At 48.2% G+C, this 20,646-nt stretch overlaps 8 protein-coding genes across 8 annotated transcripts; 4 read left to right on the plus strand and 4 right to left on the minus strand.

The window, feature by feature from the left end:
- Window positions 1-182: 182 nt before the first annotated feature.
- M406DRAFT_356405 (uncharacterized protein) lies at window positions 183-976 on the plus strand. Its single transcript, XM_040923438.1, has 2 exons — window positions 183-838; window positions 913-976. Exon 1 carries the CDS (start codon window positions 500-502, stop codon window positions 746-748), a length of 249 nt encoding a protein of 82 aa, XP_040777557.1. The 5' UTR covers window positions 183-499; the 3' UTR covers window positions 749-838; window positions 913-976.
- Window positions 977-1,778: 802 nt separating this feature from the next.
- M406DRAFT_356406 (putative carboxyphosphonoenolpyruvate phosphonomutase) lies at window positions 1,779-3,273 on the plus strand. The gene is made up of 3 exons (XM_040923439.1): window positions 1,779-2,199; window positions 2,304-2,451; window positions 2,529-3,273. The coding sequence occupies exons 1-3, from the start codon at window positions 1,864-1,866 to the stop codon at window positions 3,149-3,151; spliced, it is 1,107 nt and encodes a 368-aa protein (XP_040777558.1). The 5' UTR covers window positions 1,779-1,863; the 3' UTR covers window positions 3,152-3,273.
- A 1,193-nt stretch (window positions 3,274-4,466) lies between these two features.
- M406DRAFT_238641 (HET-domain-containing protein) lies at window positions 4,467-5,689 on the minus strand (the record flags this gene model as incomplete). The annotated part of the gene is made up of 2 exons (XM_040916077.1): window positions 4,467-4,890; window positions 4,956-5,689. Coding segments are annotated over 2 exons (1,158 nt in total), but the record flags the coding sequence as incomplete, so codon positions are not given.
- A 900-nt stretch (window positions 5,690-6,589) lies between these two features.
- Window positions 6,590-7,735, minus strand: M406DRAFT_257015 (kinase-like protein; the record flags this gene model as incomplete). Its single annotated transcript, XM_040917145.1, has 1 exon — window positions 6,590-7,735. A coding segment is annotated over one exon (1,146 nt), but the record flags the coding sequence as incomplete, so codon positions are not given.
- A 1,036-nt stretch (window positions 7,736-8,771) lies between these two features.
- Window positions 8,772-9,741, minus strand: M406DRAFT_101770 (uncharacterized protein). Its single transcript, XM_040914971.1, has 2 exons — window positions 9,498-9,741; window positions 8,772-9,435 (listed from the first exon to the last, which is right to left on the minus strand). Exons 1-2 carry the CDS (start codon window positions 9,711-9,713, stop codon window positions 9,361-9,363), a joined length of 291 nt encoding a protein of 96 aa, XP_040777561.1. The 5' UTR covers window positions 9,714-9,741; the 3' UTR covers window positions 8,772-9,360.
- Window positions 9,742-12,046: 2,305 nt separating this feature from the next.
- Window positions 12,047-13,034, plus strand: M406DRAFT_37031 (uncharacterized protein; the record flags this gene model as incomplete). The annotated part of the gene is made up of 2 exons (XM_040924015.1): window positions 12,047-12,742; window positions 12,804-13,034. Coding segments are annotated over 2 exons (927 nt in total), but the record flags the coding sequence as incomplete, so codon positions are not given.
- Window positions 13,035-14,073: 1,039 nt separating this feature from the next.
- On the minus strand, window positions 14,074-15,178 carry M406DRAFT_38676 (uncharacterized protein; the record flags this gene model as incomplete). The annotated part of the gene is made up of 2 exons (XM_040924067.1): window positions 14,074-14,194; window positions 14,262-15,178. 2 exons carry the CDS (start codon window positions 15,176-15,178, stop codon window positions 14,074-14,076), a joined length of 1,038 nt encoding a protein of 345 aa, XP_040777563.1.
- A 1,980-nt stretch (window positions 15,179-17,158) lies between these two features.
- Window positions 17,159-18,559, plus strand: M406DRAFT_68918 (uncharacterized protein; the record flags this gene model as incomplete). The annotated part of the gene is made up of 4 exons (XM_040925211.1): window positions 17,159-17,282; window positions 17,351-17,707; window positions 18,025-18,228; window positions 18,303-18,559. 4 exons carry the CDS (start codon window positions 17,159-17,161, stop codon window positions 18,557-18,559), a joined length of 942 nt encoding a protein of 313 aa, XP_040777564.1.
- Between the last annotated feature and the right edge of the window lie 2,087 nt (window positions 18,560-20,646).

The following is a 20,646-nucleotide window of genomic DNA, read 5'->3' on the forward strand; positions in this document are numbered from 1 at the left end:
CAGCCAAGCACGGTTATCTCGGGTCGTGGGTGTTCGAATTTAAAAGCGCGGGCACTCCCGTAGCGGCGTAGCATCAGAGAGGGTCCCGCGGCCCAAACCCGTGGCCTTGTAGGCGCCATTATCTACCGAGTTCAGGCTTGGCCAGGCCTTGGCACGATAAACCATTACGCCCACAGTACAAGCAACAGCCATACGCCATCCCAAAATAAAAAAAAATAAAAAAATGGACACGAAGGCTTCTTGATGCGCGATGCGACGTGAGGTCCGAAAGCGGCAAGAATCTCCCTTGGCTCTATCTTCTGCCTCCCCGATGTTGCAATGCAGCTAGCCTTGCGGCCCTCCCGTGAGATGCCTTGCAGCAGGGCCATGACAAAAGCTCCAAACTTTGCCTCCGCATCTCCTGCCCCCCCCCCCCCCCTCAGGGTGCTGACCTGCCCGGGTGGGGGGGAGGGAGCCAATCGTCCAGCCTATCAGAACAGTTGCGAAAGTTGTACCGACGATGCCTTCCTCATCTTTCTCTCGAGCACAGTCTAGACTGACAATCCGGCGGACGTTCCCGAAATCCCACGTTATGGCCAAGGAGGGCTTGAGGTACACGGCTGAATATCGTGATCCTTGTTTTCGGCATATTGTTCGAGTCAGCATCTTGCAAGGTCGGGCTATTGTGTGTCCTCTACTCATCTCAGGGATTATAGAGCAGGGCATGAGTCGGCCGAGTTGCCAGATGATCACTCGGAAGGTTCCATGATGAGTGGTAACAATTAAAGTTCTCGGCCGATGAGCATCACCCTCGCCACCAGAGGATCTCCCCCAGGAATCGAACCCCATCAACGACCAGGGAAGTGATCCATTTTATCTCGGTCCTTCAATTTCATGCAGTGACACACCCATCTAATCAGCTTACATGTGCAGATCACTTCTCAAAAGACCAGAATGGCTGAAGTAGCCGCGTCTGTGAATCTGAGCGAGAAACGTCGAAACAGGGCTACGACGGCGTCGTCCAAAAGCCACTGTCGATTCCTGCTCTCTTTGCTCTCTTAAGACATGGTATAATATATATGACGACCTTTTGATTGTGGCTCTCGCAGCTGGATCTGGTGTGAAATGAACCGGTATGTATAGCTCGCGAGGCTGAATAAGCGGTGAAAGTTAAATGTTCCTGCTGGCCGAACGATCAGGCGCTGACTGAACACGCAGGTAGGGACGTACAGAGCTGGAGGTGCATGATGGAAGGCCAGGAACATGGCCCACAGTCCGCGATGCAAGTTCCTATTTGGACGTGATTATCAATTTGATCCGACCATGCAGGTGATGCCAAGGGCGCGCGGCCCCGTACGTGATAAGGTCTGCTGCCCAGGTCGTAGAGTCTTGGCTGTCTCCTTGCAGGACCAGCGATTCAACACAACGACCTGCTCTTATTCGTGTTATCAGTGAGTCCATCGTTTTGAACCCTGGCCCATTCGCTGACTGCTGACCTCGGGTTTCATTCTGGTATCGCCTCATATCTTGGTGTTTCTGCAAAGTAACCAAAACGGAAGAGAGTCATTGACACCATTTCGGGCTTCGTCCGTGGCGAGGATGGAAGTGATTTGAGGGGGCTTTCTTGGCAGATTACACAAGGAAAAGCACTCCGCGGACCCAGATACGAGGTTACGAGAATGCAGGTATTGTATTAATAATGTTTTGGCAAGTCGCAGGATGAGACAGAGAAGACAGGCAACTATAAGTATCACGGATGCCTTCACTTCAAAGGCTGTGATTTGGTTTGTTTTTGAACGATAAGTCAACCTCAGGAAACTCTTCTTTGACATATTGTGTACTACTTCTCTCGCAAGCTAAATCCGACACCGGTAGCACTTGATCATGGCGTCCACCATTGCTGTTCAAGAGATCAGACTTGACACGACGTCTCACTCGTTGGACAGGTCTGAGACTCCAAGCCCCATTGGACCACTCTATGCAACCGGATCCTCGTCGCCCTTGAAGGCTTCCACCACATGGCTGCAGCTCAACAGTGCTGCGCCCATCTACGTAAAGGTCCAGAATGGTTCCACAGCTGCGGAAGATGAGCCCTTCTCAGGAGCTAAGAAGCTTCGACACCTTCTCGAGAACACAGATGAGCTCATTGTCTGCCCGGGTGTCTACGACGGTCTTTCTGCGCGCACGGCCATGGAGCTCGGCTTCAAGTCCCTTTACATGGTTAGTCGCTGTGTAATCCCTTCTTCGCGAAGCCTATGAGACTTCAAGATTGAGCAGCTTGATTGTTACAAAAGTTTTTACTAACCTCGAGATATTCACCTCAGACCGGAGCCGGAACAACTGCGTCTCGTCTTGGCCAGCCTGATCTTGCCATTGCGCAACTTCATGACATGAGAGATAACGCCGATATGATCGCCAACCTCGACCCCTTTGGCCCTCCTCTTATTGCTGACATGGACACGGGCTATGGTGGTAAGTCACATTTGCTTCCTTCCCAGCCCATGTCATAGCCTGGACGCAAGATACTAAACCAAATCTTCCAATCATAGGACCTATCATGGTTGCCCGCACTGTCGAGCACTACATTCGCTCTGGTGTTGCCGGAGCACATCTCGAAGATCAAATTCTGACCAAGCGCTGCGGACATCTCTCTGGCAAGAAAGTTGTGTCTCGCGATGAGTACCTCGTCCGGATCCGCGCGGCTGTCGCCACTAAACGTCGGCTGCGTTCCGACTTTGTGCTGATCGCACGCACGGACGCACTGCAGTCTTTGGGTTACGAGGAATGCATCGAGCGGCTGCGAGCCGCGCGTGACGAGGGTGCCGATGTCGGTCTCCTTGAGGGATTCCGGAGCAAGGAGCAGGCGGCTGCTGCGGTCGCTGCACTGGCTCCGTGGCCGCTGCTGTTGAATTCTGTGGAGAACGGCCACAGTCCCCTGATCACTGTTGAGGAAGCCAAGGCGATGGGGTTCCGCATCATGATCTTCTCCTTCGCCACCTTGGCCCCTGCTTATGCAGCCATCCGTGAGACGCTGGTCAGGCTTAGGGACCATGGTGTTGTAGGCACGCCTGATGGAATCACTCCTGTTCGTCTGTTCGAGGTCTGCGGATTGCAAGACGCGATGGAGGTCGACAATGGCGCAGGTGGCAAGGCATTTTCGGAGGGTGTCTAATGTCAACCGTATTTCCACTTTTGTATACGCTCCTTGCCATTCCTGGTTTCCCTTTCTGTCAATTAGTCTGAAAACATTTTACATAGTATCATTCAATTTGCTTGCCTCGCCATCCAGCTTTCACTTGCGGTTCTTTAGGCAATCCTAATGAGGTTCGAGTTTCTACTGCAGAATATCGTGAAGATCAAGGCTGATGCGTAGAGCCTAGATGGGCAAGCCCACTTCGTTTAGAAAAGCCATTTAGTACCTGAGAAGCAACAAGTGCTTCTGCTCTCATATAGGTATCTCCACTCATCATTTGTAAAGGATCCTAGCCTTCGCTTTCGCCTTTGCCCCCTCTCCAGCTTGCTGCAAACTGCATTAAGTATTGCATATTCTGGAGAATCAGCATGGCGTCAATTCCATGTGTCTGGTAATAGCTTGATGTATATTGGTCGCGGTATTGCTTTTTGCTACGTCATCATCGCCGCAGACTATTGCACTTTGACTAAATGAAGAGTTACAACTGCGCATATCATCATTTAAATTCAGCCATGATAATTTTCAGAGATTAAATAATCAAGATCGAAAGCCCATGTCGAGGTCCATGCGAGCTTGGACAATACCACCAGCGACGTGGCGTGCCGGGCTAACTAGGAGACATCACTCTGGATAGCATCGCACGCATTACAGAAGCTGGCACAGCTGGTCTTGCTGACAGGATTCAGCTTTATGCCCCTAATCATTAGTGCTACAACGTTGCCCAAAATATTTGCAGGGGGTATTTCAGGTCTATATATCTGATCATCAGTGTTACGACGTGGCTGCAAACTGTTCCAAAGCCTGTTACATCTCATTGCTACTTTGAGTACAAAAGGAAAAGGAAGAAAGAGAAAAAAAAAAAAAGGAAGGAAAAAGAGATCAGAAAGGAAAAAAGAAACCCCCCCCCCCCACAACGCATCTGCTAACAATTGAATTACATATCCATAAGTTAAACAAGCATCCCTTTGACTCCCTTGTCCCGAGCGGGAATCCAAGTACTTGAGACAAACGCAATCCCAATCCGAACGTAAACTGACTTTGCGGATGCTGGCCTTAATGCGCCTGCCTTTACCAGCAGAACTGCGTAGGTTCTCCCATGTTCTCCCTGCAGTATAGAAGACTTGAGCTTTCCGAGCACTACACATTTTGACGGGATCTCTGTTTCCGCTCCCTCCGTGACATCCAAGATGACTTTACCGGTCTTCCCTGTCGCTGCAGCTGTGACATCCACATTCCGTACCACCACAGCCATTCCCATTGAGCTTGACTTATTGTCACTGCTATACCAGTATTCCGTCCCACTCTCTAAGAATTGTGACTGGATGTCACATTGTTCCCATTCCACTTGTGCAAAGGGCAGATCTGGGTAATCAATAGGTCCTTCGTACGACATGCAAGACCATGTTGGTGGTGCTGAACGGGCGAAGCTGATCCTTCTTAGAGTAGTACAGTCGGAAGCTCTGTGCCAAAGCATGCTGCGTCGAAGCATGCCGGGATTTTTCGTATCATTCAAAACCCCATAGCCGCCGGAGACACCGAAGCTTTGGACGAGCCGTTTTTCGAGTCCTGATATCGCAACAGGACGGTCGGTTTGTCGAGTGAAAGCGAGGCGAGAGTATTGCTTGCATAGGCTCTGGTGAAATAGAATTTTTCCCCCTCGAGAGGACTCGATGGCAACTTTGGGGAAGTTCGGGTCTCCGAGAAAAGATGCAAGCGTACTTAAAAACAGGATAAATTAGATATTTTGCAAATACTGGCGAAGGAAGGTGACAGAAACACTTACTTGTCCATCCGTGCCATTGTCTCACATCGAACACCTCCACCGCACTCCCAATATGTTTGTTTGTCCGTGAAATATATCGTTCTTCGAGCCAATGCTCTCTCTTGAAGCACCCACCCACGCTGACTGAGATTACTCTCCAGCACATCCTGGTTGAAGTTATCCATAAATTCGCACACAAATATAGCGGGCTTCCCTTCGTATTTCAGGGATATATTCTTTCTCTTCTTACGCTCGTTGAGAAAGGAATCCCCTTGTCCCAAAACTGAGCATGCGGCGAGAACACAGTAAGCGTTGCTAAACACAGCTTCCATGCGCGTAGCTTCATTCTCAAAATCCCCATCAGGGCCTTGAATGATACAAATCGAATCGATCCACAGATACTGCAAGTTCAATTCCCTAGTGACAGTGATTGCGTTTCTGAATGTGAGCGGTAGATCGTAGAAGTCAATGCCTTTTTTGTGGTTGTCAATCGTGGACGGGAATGTGCAAAAGTGAGGAGGTTTGCCCCACGGGTGAGACAGAGCAGAATATCTCATGTTGTCTCTAGGCTGCGTTTCATACAGGCTGAGAGATGGATTAACGAGTGTCCCCACATATATCAACCTTGTAGGAAGGTCCCTTGCACTCGAGCGCCTGCATTTTGGGTGATTATGATCGCAGTCAATCAGCCACTGCCTCATGATCTCGAAATATGAGCTGCTAGCGACTTGAGGCAATTGTGGAAGACCTATTTGCCACCAAGTTTTGGACTGAGACATTTCATCGTGTTCTTGAAGATCGTTTACCATCAGTAAGATCTCAATTAACCGCTCGACTAATCCATCTGATGGATACGTACCTGGACTTATGTGCACAGTCAAGACCGGGGGATGGCCCTCATTTAGCCTCAAATTAGACTGGTCTTTGTCGAAATACACCGTTGATCCATAGCTGCGATCAATATTCTTGCAGACTTCCCATCTCATCCTGCAAAAATCACAGGTCATGGATCGACGTTCAAGCTCTTCTAAATTGTCTTGGAAACCCAGGGTACCAGCCCAAAGGTCCAACGTCCGGCATTTGCTACAAAGCTTTGCGACTTCCCCGTGTCGTGGCACAGTATCATACCAAACACGGTTTTTGAGGACACTTTGGGCAAACGCATTGTCTATGGGGAAATTCCATACACTATCAAGCTGCTTGAAGATTAGTCAAGCATAGCAACTCGCATAGTGGACGACACCCACCTACCGGCTTTAAAGTTGATGTACGTCAGTGATGTCCAGGGTCGAGATATTGATGTCATGACTTACTTCCTGTAAGCTATGTAAGTATTTATCGCTGGCGAAGTAAGAGGTATTTCGAGATCTTAACCAGTATATATCACTCACATGCTGGTAATATTCAGTCAGCTCTCGACACAGTGATTGCGCGGGGATCGGTAACCTTGACCGCAGTGTCGCAGGTTTCACAGAGAACTTACACTCTGTAATCAAGAATTAGACAGCTTGCGCAAATATACCTGTCCCTGAGGCTGAAGGTGGATTCATCGGGCACTTACGTACTGCAATAGTGTCAGTATATACATAATTTACCTTGTCCAGCTGGTACTTACGGTCTATGGGCGCGAAAAAGGCCGCTGAATTAGCAAGTCTTTAACCCCAAGCAGGCAGCTGGCCTAATTTGATTAGACACGCACCATTTTCTAACAGCGTGTTAGTTTCTTCATGAAGTTTACGTCGGTGACGATCAGAGCCACTTACTTTCTGCTCTATTGCGGGAGCCGATAATAATTGTTGCGGCCCGTGTTGTGTCAATGAAGGGCTGGAGAGCCCATCTCTCTTCGTGCCTGTGAACCAGTAAGCGTCATCTTTCTCACCCTCTTCCTCAATTGCTCGGAGCGCGTTGCAAAAATCCTCAGCTGTGGCCCGGAACTTTGATGGTCCGAAAATCGGTTCAGGTGGTGGAGGCTGTACTGGGTTCCGAGATTGCGAGTCATCAGTCACGACAATATGAGGGTGTTGCGCGCCTGTGTATTGGGGGTCATCGATGTCCGTTGTAGATTCAGGGGCCAACCGAAATGTTTCGCTGCGCGGTGAAAGCGGCACAACGAGGAGCTTGTCTTCTACGATACGAAGCAGGTCTCTAATGGCTGTTGAGGCTCGTCCTTCCGGGTCTGTTTTGATGTGTTCCATGTATGCAATGACTGTTGGGTGAACTCTGGCTGTCTTGGTCGGCTGATCATACAACCAATACGGTCCTGGATGGCCGTCAGAGCTAACGATACCCTTGTTCAACTCTTCAAGTTTGCCGTGTCCGTAGAGTAACCAAACGATTATCTCCAGAGTAACGCATCCCATAGACCATATGTCATAAAGCCGAGACCAGGCGGCGTTTGGCCTGGTCTTGACCTCAGGAGGCTCATATGATGGTGTCGCGTCTCGTGTGCTTGTCGGTCCTCGCTGTGCTGTTGCAGAAATATGGCGTTTTGCCAGCCCCATGTCAGCGATCTTCCAGACGCCCACATGGGTGTTGTCCTTGAACATGAGAATGTTCTCCGGTTTCAAGTCGCCGTGTCGATAGGATTCTGTCTTCTGATAGTTGTGGAGTTTGTGCAGAGCGTCTGCTAGGCCACTCAGCTGATGCACTACCTCTTTGATGAGGTTGGACGATAGTGAAGGTCGCTCTTCATCCTGGTACAGATCTCGAAGGCTCCCTCCATCAGCCCATTGAAACAAGAAGTACCGCCTTGTTCCTTTTGTTATGATAGCCTTAACTGAGACGATATGCGGGTGTCCAAGACCGCTGGTTTCCTCCAACGCTTTGGCCTCGGCCTCCCACTTGGCCAAAATTTGCTGTGACCGCTGATTTCCGGACTGCTTCTTCACGCTCGCAGATGCCTTGAGCTCTTTGAGAGCGGCATTTGCAGGTGAGCCATCCACCTACATGTAGTCAGCAAAGTGTTGGAAGACTGTACTAGGCATGGTAATTTTGGAAAAGCAGTAATGTCTGACCTTTCTCATGATCTTCTCCTGGTGTGACTCATGGATAGTAACCTGAGAGACGTCACCGAACGTACCCTCTTTCTTTTCCGAATCCATAAAGGTGAACGGGAGGATATGTCCCTCCTTTAGCACAAGGCGTACGTAGGAACTCGGAAATACCGGTGCCAAAAACATCCACTGTCTCTGTTCAACGTCCGCAATCCGAGCCGGGCGCCACAACTTTGTAGAAAACCAAGGATACTTATCGATGCTATTGTCGAATGGCAATGAATAGTCGCTGACATGGTGTTGTTTGAAATTGGCCATTACCGTTTTCAAGTCTTTCGATTTGAAGCGGCTGTAGACGCAGATTGCGAAAAGCTTCTTCGCCGATTCGAGAATGAAGTCAATGACTTCGTCGTCACCACTGCCTTCGGGGCATTCATTGCCGCTTGGATAGAACTCATGGATAATGGAATTTCTATTGATCAAATCTTCAACAGACCCGTCAGGGAAAAACCAACTGCCCTCCGGAAAGACAGATTTGACCCGGCACTCTGCGAGCTGGTCTTCTAGGTTAGGCGGTGCAGAATCTAATGATTCGAACGACATTGTGATTACTTTCTGTGGGAGAATATTCGAATCAGCTTCACAAGCCGGTAACTTTGTTGCACAAGATGATGAACTGGGGCAAGCCTTATTAAATCAGCGATGTGCCTGTTGGGATGAATGAGGCTCTTCCGCAGAGCCTCACACAGATGAGACGAATTGCGCCCATAACAAAAAGTGGCCACCTCCTGCATGACTCCAATAGTCGATACGCATCAAGTTGCCTTATTGTTATTATGTGTTTTATACACCAGGATGCAGCTTTAGGCGTCCTTTGTGCTTGCACTATGACGCCGCCAGCCACACTCACGGTCGAGGATGTTACCGAGGTAGGCAAAGTTTATAAAAGTACCGCAGCGTCTATGGAGAAATTGTGCGAGGGCCGTGCACGGCCCCTCCAGCCAGCCAACAGCCAGACATGTTGATAGCCTCAGATAGCTGGCCTCGTGGCGTTTCTCTTCTTTTCTCTTTCTTCTTCAGCGCTCAGCAATGCAATCTTTTTGCCCTCACACAGAAATAGCATGTGGGTATCCCTCGTCCGATCTAACTTCAAGGATCACCATCCTCAGCACAGAATGGAAATGTGTGGCCTATGGAAAATGAAATATTAGGCTGAGCTGAACCTGGCTGACCTTCCATATCCTTGTCCGTCTGACCACCCTCGCGTTACTTAGGCTCCCCACAACCCTCTTAACCTTATCCAACTCGGTCAACAGACAGCCAGCCTGACTGCGTGCCACCTCCTCTCTTTGCTTGTCTTTCCCGGTCCAGATCTTGCTACAGCAAGTCTATATTATTGGGATTTCCTGTGTCTGGCCATTGATCCTCTCGTGTCAAAACCTGCATGAAGCGATGTCATTCAAGGACAGATTCGCTGGAGCAGTAATGCTGTAGACATTGCGGATCACCTGGTCTATGTCAGAATATTCCTGCAATGCAGTCAAGTTTTGGATACATTCACTTAACATACACGTATTTCATACGAGTTCACCGGAAACTTCGAGCTTAGCAAAGCTGTTAATTTCTCTGCATTGATCCGCCTGTCTGGAATGTCCTGATGGACATATGCTTGAGGTTTCTCAGTCGAAGAGATGTTGTTTTCAACCGAAGTTGGAGTCCTAAACTGTGTGATTCTTATAGCCTCGGTTGCCATTGCAATTTGAAAAGTGGGAAAGTTGTAAAGCATGAAGGTCGTGACGAGGTTGATCTTCCTTGACAGTCCGCCATGATTTGAACAACTTTTGAGATGCTTCTTATAGTCGCCCCCATCGCGCACCACTTGAAGTGTAAAAACACATAATCAGCCTCTTGCAACTACTGGAGAGGCACGTGTCGCAAACTAATTCCGGAAGGGCTGCCCACTTCTCCAATGAATCTGAATTGTGCTCTGGCCTTTAACCACTTAAGTAAGACGCATGAATTCTCGAGCTCTGTCCAAGTGCCTTCGGGCAATTCTGCACTTTCATACTGCTAGGGCAGGATGCCTCCTGGAGCCTCACCGACGTCTCGAAGAAGTCAAACCGCCCCCCCTCCGCCCCTTAAAATGGGCAGCTGCATCCACACGACATGTACCCGTATGACCAACATACCAGTAGCTGAGGCTGATTTGCACCGAGCTTTTGCCCGCCAGGACGGTCGCGGCTGATGACCAGACATTGCATCGGAGCTAGCAGCTCCGTTCTTTGGAAAGTCTACTTACTGTACCCATGCTGTATGTTTCTATTATTGAGAATCTCAGGTTGAATGGGAAAACTGGAGCATGAAAGGAAACACACAAGGCCACCTGATACTAAATTAGTAACAGTTGTCCAAATGAAGTGGAAGAACTCTCGAAGTGATTGCTGGCAGATATTTCAATATTCTCGGGCTCCATTTTCTTCTTTCACGCTCGGCTCGGTACTCTACTCAAATGCTGCAAACACATGATTCCCCAACGCAGCAACACACACCCTGGCACACACAATAATCCTTCAAACAAGTGAGGTTCATGATATATCCTATGTCGCATCAGATTTGTACTTGATGTCTAGAGCATTCTTTTACTTTTGGCCAAAACACCTCGAGCTGGCCGCAAAACTTCTGCTCCCCCAGACCTGAACCATCCGCGAACCTCAAGAATCGAGTGCAAACCCAACAGCCAACATGCCAACCGTCATACCACAACAGAAAGATCCACAGTCAATCTATACTGTCGGCGACAAAAACAGGAGGGACACATCAAGTTTGCGACCTCGGACTAGTATTACATCCTCACCCGAGTACTCGGTCTCGCCGTCGCGAGGCCTGAATACCCTCGAATTGCCGAGTTTATTCTCGTCTGATGTGGACTTGCCGGCTCGTAAATTGACTGTCGAGGAAGATGATGGCCTGTTAATTGTGAGTAAATCCATACATATTATCCAAAAGTTGAGGCATACTTCCGCTGATTTCTAAACATTATCGGCAGAATAAAACTTCAGCGTCTAAGACCTGGCCATATAACGGCCCCATCGACGTGCGAGACTTCAACATCGACAGAGCAGCCATTAGAGGGGAGGGTGTTCCAACAATTCGACACGAGTCTGAGGGCCCCCAATTACCAAGTGAAAAATCTTATATCACGGACTTGGGTGCTCAAGGTCGCATCATCGCCAAGGCACATACAGCATCTGTCACCCCTGTACCCATTCTACTGGAGACTCTACAAGGACCCACGACCTTGCAGGATCGTCTAGTGGAGGCTCGCCAGCGCATTCCGGGCCATACTGAGAAGAAAGGTTATTTTCCCGAGAAAACTTTCAACAACGTTCTAATCACCAGGGAGTCTGTGAAGAGAGAGTTAGAAATATGCTTCAAAGGTGTTCATGGCCCTGGTGTTATCAACGGGTATACGGACGCAATATTTAGCTGGACTAATCAGCACGGAGAAGTTACATCATTTAGGAAAATCTTCGCCGTTTTGGTCCTGAGTGAGAAACTCTCTTCTATAGGACTATTCATCGATGAGGAAGTCACCGACCGAGACTTACCTCTCCAAAAGGTCTTTCGACACAACGGAAAATCCAACCTCTTCGATTTCATCCGCAGGGGCGACACTCCTGGACATTCTCAAGTCCTACAGTGCTTCAAGGACTGGACTTCAGGAGCTATCTTGAATTTTGACGAATGGCAATGGACCACCCAACCTCCCTTTTTCTATAAAGGAGAGCGCAAGAATGTTGCTCAATTCCGATTCGAAGATCAGATCCCTCTCCCATTCACATCAGACAGTCGATATGACGGGGATGATTTGGGTCAACTTGAAGTTGAAAGCGGTTTCAGCTGTGTTTTCAAAGTGGAATTGCACCCTGAGCAGCACGGCTTTCATGGGTACGGCGTATGTACCGGTATCCTATGGACTGAAATTTGAGTGTAGACACATCTGACGCCCGGCAGTTCTCATGTCAACATTTCGCTGTCAAGTGCCTCACGTCCAGGAATAGAGACGAGTTCAAGCGAGAAGCAAACGTGCTCTTGAAATTCAACGACGAGACGAACGACCACCTGGTATCACTGCTGGCAACCTATGAGCAATTCAGCAAATTTTATCTCATCTTCCCATGGGCAGAAGCCAATCTTGAAGAATACTGGAAAAATCGAGAACCTAATCCGACGATGAACCACGAGACTGTTCTCTGGATAGCAAAACAATGTCGAGGCCTTGCGGATGGATTGGCCCGAATTCACCGCTGGGACTCGTTTCCCAAGACACCAGACACTAACGGGACCCGAGGACGACAACAGAACCTTGTCGTTCCCACACTAGACACTGGAGAAAACCATCTCATCGGTCACCACGGCGACATCAAGCCACAAAACGTCTTATGGTTCCAGAACCCAGAAGAGAAGACTGATCGAGGAACACTCAAGATTACAGATTTCGGCCTGAGTGAATTCAAAGCAAGCCATACCACGTTCCACAAAGCAGGAAGCCGCTCTCCAGTTTCTCCGAGTTTTCGTCCACCCGAATATGACTTAACGGGACAGAACGGCCGCTCCCACGACATATGGGCCCTGGGATGCGTGTATTTGGACTTCGTTACCTGGTTACTAGGCGGCTGGGACATGGTAGCAAATTTTGCACACGAACGGTCGGCGGTGGATCCAAACTGGAAGGACTTGCCTACCGATACCTACTTCGAAATAAAGAGGAAAGGATATGAAAGAATAGCTGCCGTCAAGCCAGCTGTCAAAAGAGTAAGAGCGTTCCTACACGTTTCTGTGAAGCTACTTTGGGTGCCTAACGTTACGAATAAAGTTCATAAGAAGTTTACATGGCCATTCAAAATGTACCGAGTACTTGCACGATTTTCTCAACCTTATTGAGATGGATATGCTGCACCCCAAACCACACAGCCATTCGGAAGAGAGCCGGATTGAAATCCGGGAACTCAAGTTGAAGCTGACCGAACTACATGCGAAGTGCGATCAAGAACACTACGCTCTTACGCCAGCTTCTTGGAACCAGACATGTTGTAAAAGCCTGTAAAAGGCATGCAGAAGTAGTACAGAAGTGAATGGATTGTTGCCAGGCAAGAGGTGTCAGTATTGTTTTGATTCAAGATGATTTTTGTGTTTGCACATTAAATAATAGGCGAGTAGCTAGGAATTAAGCTTTCGGTCTGCTCCAACACTCATTGTGGACGTTCTCTTACTCAAGAGTATCTATAAAGTCCAGAAACTGTCTCAGTATGGGCATTATTACTAAGAGGCTCAAGAAACCTCATCGCTAGCTTGAGAAGTCGTATCGATCACCCAAGACGGATCCCATTCTCCATAAGTGATATCTCCAGGGCTATATAAGACTTCTGATCCCTGGATTGTTTTATATCAATTTTGAGGACTATACTTTCGGCTTTGTAGACAACATTGTCATATTCCAAGTTTAAATAATATTGCATCAGGCTATTCTTCAATGTTACTATTGCAGTCACGAATTATTTCGCACATTTTACTGACATGGGGACGTGTCACGAGCAATAACGCATCAAAGCCGTTTCAGAATGCTCCACAATTTGTTTTGGCAGCTTGCAAGTGCTTGGACTCCATTACAGAGGCTCTAGTACCCAGTAATGAGACGGAAATCGTGTAAACTGGTAGTCACTTGAAGCAAGAGGTTGATGTAGTTGAAGAAAAGAGGAACGTGTTTTCAGGGAAACCGAGCTTAAGGGAGCGTCTGTAGTTTAGGAGGACCTAGACTAGGTCACCTAGTGCACAGATAGCAGGATGCCTCTAGCTCTTGAAATACCTCTCTGTTCTTCGAAGCGTAATCACAAAATATGTGGGGAGCAAACGACTCTCTAGGAAAGCTGTGGAGTCTTCATTTTGCGTTACAAGCTTGATACATCTTTTCATGAATCGCTGGCCTCCTGATACGACGCCAACGAGATTTCTCCAAGCCCCGTTCACCAGCTTGCCGATACTGCATCTTTGTAAATATTGTCTTCTTCTATGCCTGACATCGATCGAAGAAAGGGCGTACAAACAGCGGAAAACTTGGAAGAAACGTAAATGGGTCTCCTCCGTCCTCAATCTTTGATAGTTCTCATAATATCATCAACATTGGCAAATGAGAACTCGGCCAATGTCTCCTTCCAGAGCTGTTCTGAAATAGCCCGCCCTTCGTTTGTATAGAGAATGGGACTCATTCTGTAGGATCGCTTTATATCAGCTAGAAGGCTTGATATTGGGGGAATACAGGTGATGAGAGGCTTACGGCACCACTTTCTGAAATGATAGAAAATGCCCATGAGTTTCCTCGCCATGATGGACCATAGCATCCGTCATCATACGAGCAGCAACAGATGACGAGTTGGCGAGAAATTTCAAGATCAACTTGATAATCTTTCCCATGAATGTCTTCTCAATCTCACGATTGAACTCGGAGTCGTGGACAGCACCTGGCGAAGCTCCATTGATCAAGGCAATGGATGGAGGAATCTCGGCCGCAAGCTTGGCGAGAAAGAACTGGCCGAGTAATTTTGACACCCACATGCGGTCCAACATATCCACCTTACCATCCTTGCAATCCAGTGCAGCAAGTAAAGACCCCTTTGCTGTCCTTTCCGTGAATTTGGTCCAGGCTGAGACTTCGGAAGAGGTGAAGGTAATGCCGCTCGGTTTTGCTTGGTTTGCCATCTTCTCCTTTACAACTGGAAGCAGGAGGAGTGCCAGTAAAGCAGTCGATAGATAGTTTACCTGGATACATTCATCATGACCAGTGTTGTTGTTGAAGGTGCGCTTTGTCAGAATGATACCAACGTTGAGATTCACAAAATCCAAACGGTCAAGACTTTTGGCACGTTCTGCGAAGGAAACAACCGATTCGTACGACGAGTGGTCCAACAGCCAGACCTCGATAGCGTTTGGAGCAAGATCCCGGCTTGAAGATAGATTAGCGGCAGCAGCCTTACCCTTCTCCTCGTCGCGGACCGCGAGGATAAGTTTGCTAAGTCCTAAGTCGAGGAGCTGTTTGGCGGTCTGGTACCCGACTCCGGTATTGGAACCGGTTATAATGGCCGTCTGCCCTTGTAGGCTGACATCGCGTACTACTGCGGGTTTGGATACGTATTGTTCGTACCAGAAGTGAAGAATGCTGGACTGGTTCTGAGGTATGGGATCAGGCGCCATCATGTGTCTACCAGTGGTTTTTGAGTGGGCAGGAAGCGGTGATGCTTATTGGGAAGGGGTGGGTTCCGATCTTCTTACATACGTGTGTTAGGAGCCTCGGAGAAGTGTCGGCCGTGTCACAGTTGTACAGCTAACTAAACAGGCGCCGCAATATCCTTTAGATGTGCCATTTATTAAAATGATTTCTTATCAGACGTAGCTACACAGGGAAAAAGGTTGATAACTAAGGGAACAGCGGGGAAATGAGCGAAGGAATGACCCATGAAAGTGATTGGCTCTCGTTTATCAGGATGCGGAGCTCTAATTAGTTCAGATTTCGCTAGGCTAGGAAGGTGGTTTTTATCTATTAAATACATAGTTTTCAAGTTAAAATATTTCAATAGAAAGAGCACATTTTTTCCAGAAGATAGGTAGAGGAGAGGGCTAAATGAAGCATCTTTTTTAGCGAGATAGGTGCAGGGAGGGGGGGCTCTGCGAAGCAGGGGCCCCGCTTAGAAAATAGAAAAGAAGAGAACAGAGAAGAGAGGAGGAAAGAGAGGAGGGAATGAAAATAGATAGCTATTCAGAGTCCCTGGTAGTAGCAAATGGCTCCTGCGACCGGAGTAAGCTTGCTTACGGAGGCTACATGGTATTCAAACATTGTCTCTGAGCACTGAGACCGGTAAGACATGGCCGGGGATCATGCCGGCTGGACACTTGCATGCGACATATCGGAAAATTGACCAAGCAGAGGCACAATGATACAGATGAGGACTAAGTCTGATTATTGGCTGCTAAGTGTCTGTTGGTCCAGAAGCTGATTCTTGCACTGCGCAACAATTGACATGACGAGGCGCTGGCTACTCGAGAAGCATGACAGTACGGAGGTCCAGGTACCGTTCAATGCTGTTGACCAGACTGGAGTGACTGGCTTCCGCCCCGTCAACTGACACTTTATCGAGCAGATATCATTAAAGGAGGCCAGTTGGATCGTAGCGTGGAATGAGCGCACATTTTGTCCGGGGGAACACCCACCGTTTCTCCTCAAAACCAACGCGGTTGGAAGGGAGGGCGGTCAGCGGCTACCACGCACCATGTTAACCGCTTGCTATGTTATGAAAAATACAGTTTTACATATTACACCGCACGCATGCAGATTCACCAACGACAACTGTCAAGATAAGACAATTTTTCCACCCAGAGTATGCAGCAGACGGTCGATGCACATTCATAGTATTCACAGGCAGTAAGAGCAGACTATTAGCTCCGAACCAGGGCAGGCACTCGTTTTGCAAAGGCTGCACAGGTTGCATGGAGTCCGCATTCGTGACGAATTACCTGCAATAGTCCTCATGTAAGACACCCAGAAGAGTGCTCCTCACCCTACCTCATTATGTCACTGTGGTCCACACTGTTCGCTCTACTGGCGCTATTGCATGAATACAACAGTCGCGATAGCAATGTGCGCATATATTCATATATAAGGTGGATCGAAAAGAAACATTCACTGTGAATAATCTTTGAATTATCCTGTCTAGTGGATGATCAAGGTCCGGCTAAGGGGTTTAGCAATAGAGTCGTGGAGACCGAGACCTGATTGTAGGAGAGGATGTTGTGCAGTCCTGGCCAGTAGACTTCGTAGGGAGAATAGGGTGATAGTATCAGCTCATTACGACTCAAAGCCTGATCGTGGCAAGCTAAAACTGGATGGATTCCTGCGGAGTGCATAACTTTGGTTGATTCCTTCCTAGGTACTAATTTTCTTGTTCTAGATGGTTTCGGTAGACTAATCACTACCCGCTAAAGCACAAGAGCATTTCCTAAGCGGAGTATATATATAATAGTCAGTATGAACACTGGCATTTGTACGAAATCTGTCCTGCTTGTTGCTAGGGTCGCAGAATTCATTTTGTCAGACGACCGTATAACGTTTCGATCTTGAAGTAGTCACGAGGACAATTCTTGACAAATATACATCCAACATAGATGCTCTACTCTAACATCATGATGACACTGCCCGTGGACAGCAGTGCACTTGCTTTCAATATAGTATCCCCAATAGTCAAACCCTCGTGGCTTGCCTGTGCCACCACCGGTAGCTCCATTTTCATCGTCTCGAGCACAGCGCGTACTTGCCCAACCGCAACCCGGTCGTCAACCTCGACATTTCACAAATTTCGAACCTGTGGTGAGCAGATTTTGATACCCATCGCGTCGCCAGCGTCTTCCACCACAGTGACCTGGGTCTCTTGCTGCTCGAGAGGCAATTCCACGAGGAGGACTTCTTTGGGGACACGAATACGCTCCAAGGCAGCCTGTTGTCTGCGCTTGAGACCCTGGACGTAGGGCAGGCTCTGCTGGTCCCGTTCCCAGGCGAGCTCCGCCACGACATCGAAGGTGCTACCCTCGATCTGGAATTCGTACGTGCCCGCCTCGAAGCACTCCTTTACGTCCTTGAACTAGCCAATTTCGACCTCATGGAACTCGTAGATGTCGAATGGCTCGCCGCCAAGGGTCGCCGCCAGCTGCCAATGATGGACCGAACTGGAGTTCGTAGGTCTTCTACACTGGAATCGATCGGGAAAGTATCATGTAGCCGCCTGGCTGCTCTGTCGGGTAGATGCAGAACAGGGCCCCGCCGAAGCCTACTGTGCCTGACGGTGTGGCGATGCGGGTGGGGTTGTACCTCTGACTGGTGATCCGTACGGCGAAGCCACCATCATCAGCACCAGCCAGATCTACCCACTCGTCGCGGGAAACATGATGTCGTTGTGCGGTTCTATCGCCCTAACCCCGCTTCTGAGCATAATCCAACCTCAGAATTACGACTAGGAAGTTGAAGATTCTCAAGACTAAGTACTATACTGCAGATGATGGCGCGATAGTAACAGGCACCATTACCACGGAGGAGCCGGTCTCAGGCTCTTGCACGCATCTCAGTGTCAATATTGAGACCCACATATCCACTGAGAAATATTTGAAGCGCGCCCGGGGCAAGGCGGTCGTCTACGCGGCAGTCCTCTATCTTACACTTCTCAGTTTGTGGTCAATCCCCATGCACGGGACCGACTACGGTAAGCACTTCCTCTGGTATTATTTTCAACCAACCCCTGGAAGCTGGTTATTAGTTGCTGACGATATACGACAGTCTTCTCCGAAAGCTTCTTCACCAGCTGGGTGATTGTTCTGTTCGTTCTGTTCATCTGGGCCTTTCTTTTCTTCGCCAGTATCACTATCATGCTGGCGCCAGTTGTAGAGGGTAGGAATGATGTCGATGTGATCCCCCACAGATTATTCGGGATGGAGTCCGCAAACTTTCCAGATATAGTCGCCTGCAGTTCCAACATCGACAAGCACGGTTCATCGACCGAAAATGGCGCGGAGAAAAAGACCTGCCTGAGCTGAAGCTACCGTCCAATACTTCTCTTGGGGGGATATCATCAGAAGGACTGAAGCAGCTCATACTTTGACAGATATTCCAAAAATCGGGACCAGCTTGTGTTCCGGGAGCGGAAAGGAAAACAAAAAGGCAGTATACAAGAAGTTGCATGGTTTTCCTAAGCCAGGATATGCTCTGGACGTGATTGGAAGGAGACATCATGATAATCGGCAGAGACTAATGAAGTAGGAACAAATAACGAATGAAGGCGAAACCCGGTCCAGAATTGCAGGAGGAATGACAGACGTCAGGAGGGAGTAGAAAAGGCTGTACTAACAGGAAAAAGTGAATAACAAGAAATTGTAGAAAATATGCAGAAGAAACGCGGCTTTTTACACTAGAGAAGGAAAGGCGAACCTGGAGAACGAGAATTCACTTGGGCTTGACATCAAGTACTTCCGAAGCGGTCGCATGAAACATACCAGTCTTATGATCAGCGCAAGCGGCCTCAGGAATGACCCAGCCATGGAAGAAACCGGCAGAGTTGGTAAGATGTTGATAGCAACAACCACAAGAAGCCTGTGAGCTTTGTCTCATGTTAGGAGGCACTGAAACCGCCGATGAAATATGAAAATAGCACAGAAGCAGCACGTTGGAGGGCAACGGCCACTCACAACCACCCCCAACAGAGATCAAATTCGGCGGCCTCATACTGGAAAGACCTCTCAAAGGTTCAAATTTCGCAGCCCGAATGACGATCGAGCAACAAGACTCAGGCGGGTCCAGGAAGCTTGAGCCAAATCCTATCTTCGGTGTCCCTCCAGTTTTGGTCAAGCGAAGTGTCTATGGCTAAGAGGCGGAACAGGATTTTACTACTTTACAAGCCCAGCGTCGGAGTTGTGGCTCGTTGCTTGGCTCTATGCTCGAAAAAGAAGACAAGTTAGCGTTACCAAATCTACGTTGTTGTACCATGTGCCATCAGCAACACACGAATCGTTGGACAAATAGACGAATAAACTATTAATATGCGCATCAGTTGAGAGAGATTGATTGAATTACGTCGGGTGCATTGACTCACCGCTATTATTTATTCCTCAGGGATAATGTTCCTTGATGTAAGCAGTAAGCACCGTGTTTTCAAAGCAGATGAAGAAATTCCCAAGAAACTGTCCGCCTCCGGCTGGGGTCTTAGAGCTGCCAAATCTTGTCCGACTACAGGATTCAGCGGTATCATCGACTCAAAGCTCGTTCTGCCCCTTCAGGTTCATATGAGTAAGTTCAATAGAGTTCATAAACTCTATTCTAATAATGTTAGCCACAGAAATTCCTCGGTATCGCTTCATAATGTTACAAATCTTGATATAATGCGCAGATCTCCAATTCATGTAGTGGTTTTAGCATGGAAAAACAAGGGATATTTATAAGCTTTTCATAGTGAATCACACTACATTTTTTAATAAGCAGCCTCTGAACTTTCAGGATGTAAAAACTGCACTTACCCGCGTTTAAGACATGCAAAAATGGCCAGGAATTCATGTCGATATAGCTAGGGCCAGCGCATATTATGAAGAATAACAGCTTATGTGGAACGATGACTAGAGTCCTAGCACAGCCACAGAAGTCCTAGACCCTTTTCCCCCTTTTCTTGATAGCTAGAGTATTCCTTCAACAACCAACGCAATCCTTCAACAACGATCGTAATCCTTCAACAACCAACGTAAATCTCTTGATAACTTAGCAATCGTCGGAAACAAGTTTATTCTAAATTATATCTATCGCACCTGATCTGAGCGCTGTAGAGAGCTTCCAGGCTCGCAAATCATCTCGACCTTTTTTCAGCAATATTGGAACGACATTATGCCAGATTTTCGGGAGTCAAACGAAAAGATCCTCGCTGCGTGCAGAAGTGGCGATTTGCATACCCTGGAAACATTGTTTCAGACGCTCGGTATCGGCCCTAATCAGCCTAAGAATTTTTAGGATTTGGATAAAACTCTTGCTGGAAACGAGCATACGCCACCCGTTCTTGAAATGATAGAGCATGCTGTCTAGTAGCGGCAAATCGATGCACTTTACTTCTTATGGTCCAAATTTCCCGGTACCAGCCTTGCAA

This window comes from Cryphonectria parasitica (genome assembly GCF_011745365.1).
Source record: "Cryphonectria parasitica EP155 unplaced genomic scaffold M406scaffold_4, whole genome shotgun sequence".
Lineage (NCBI taxonomy): Eukaryota > Fungi > Ascomycota > Sordariomycetes > Diaporthales > Cryphonectriaceae > Cryphonectria > Cryphonectria parasitica.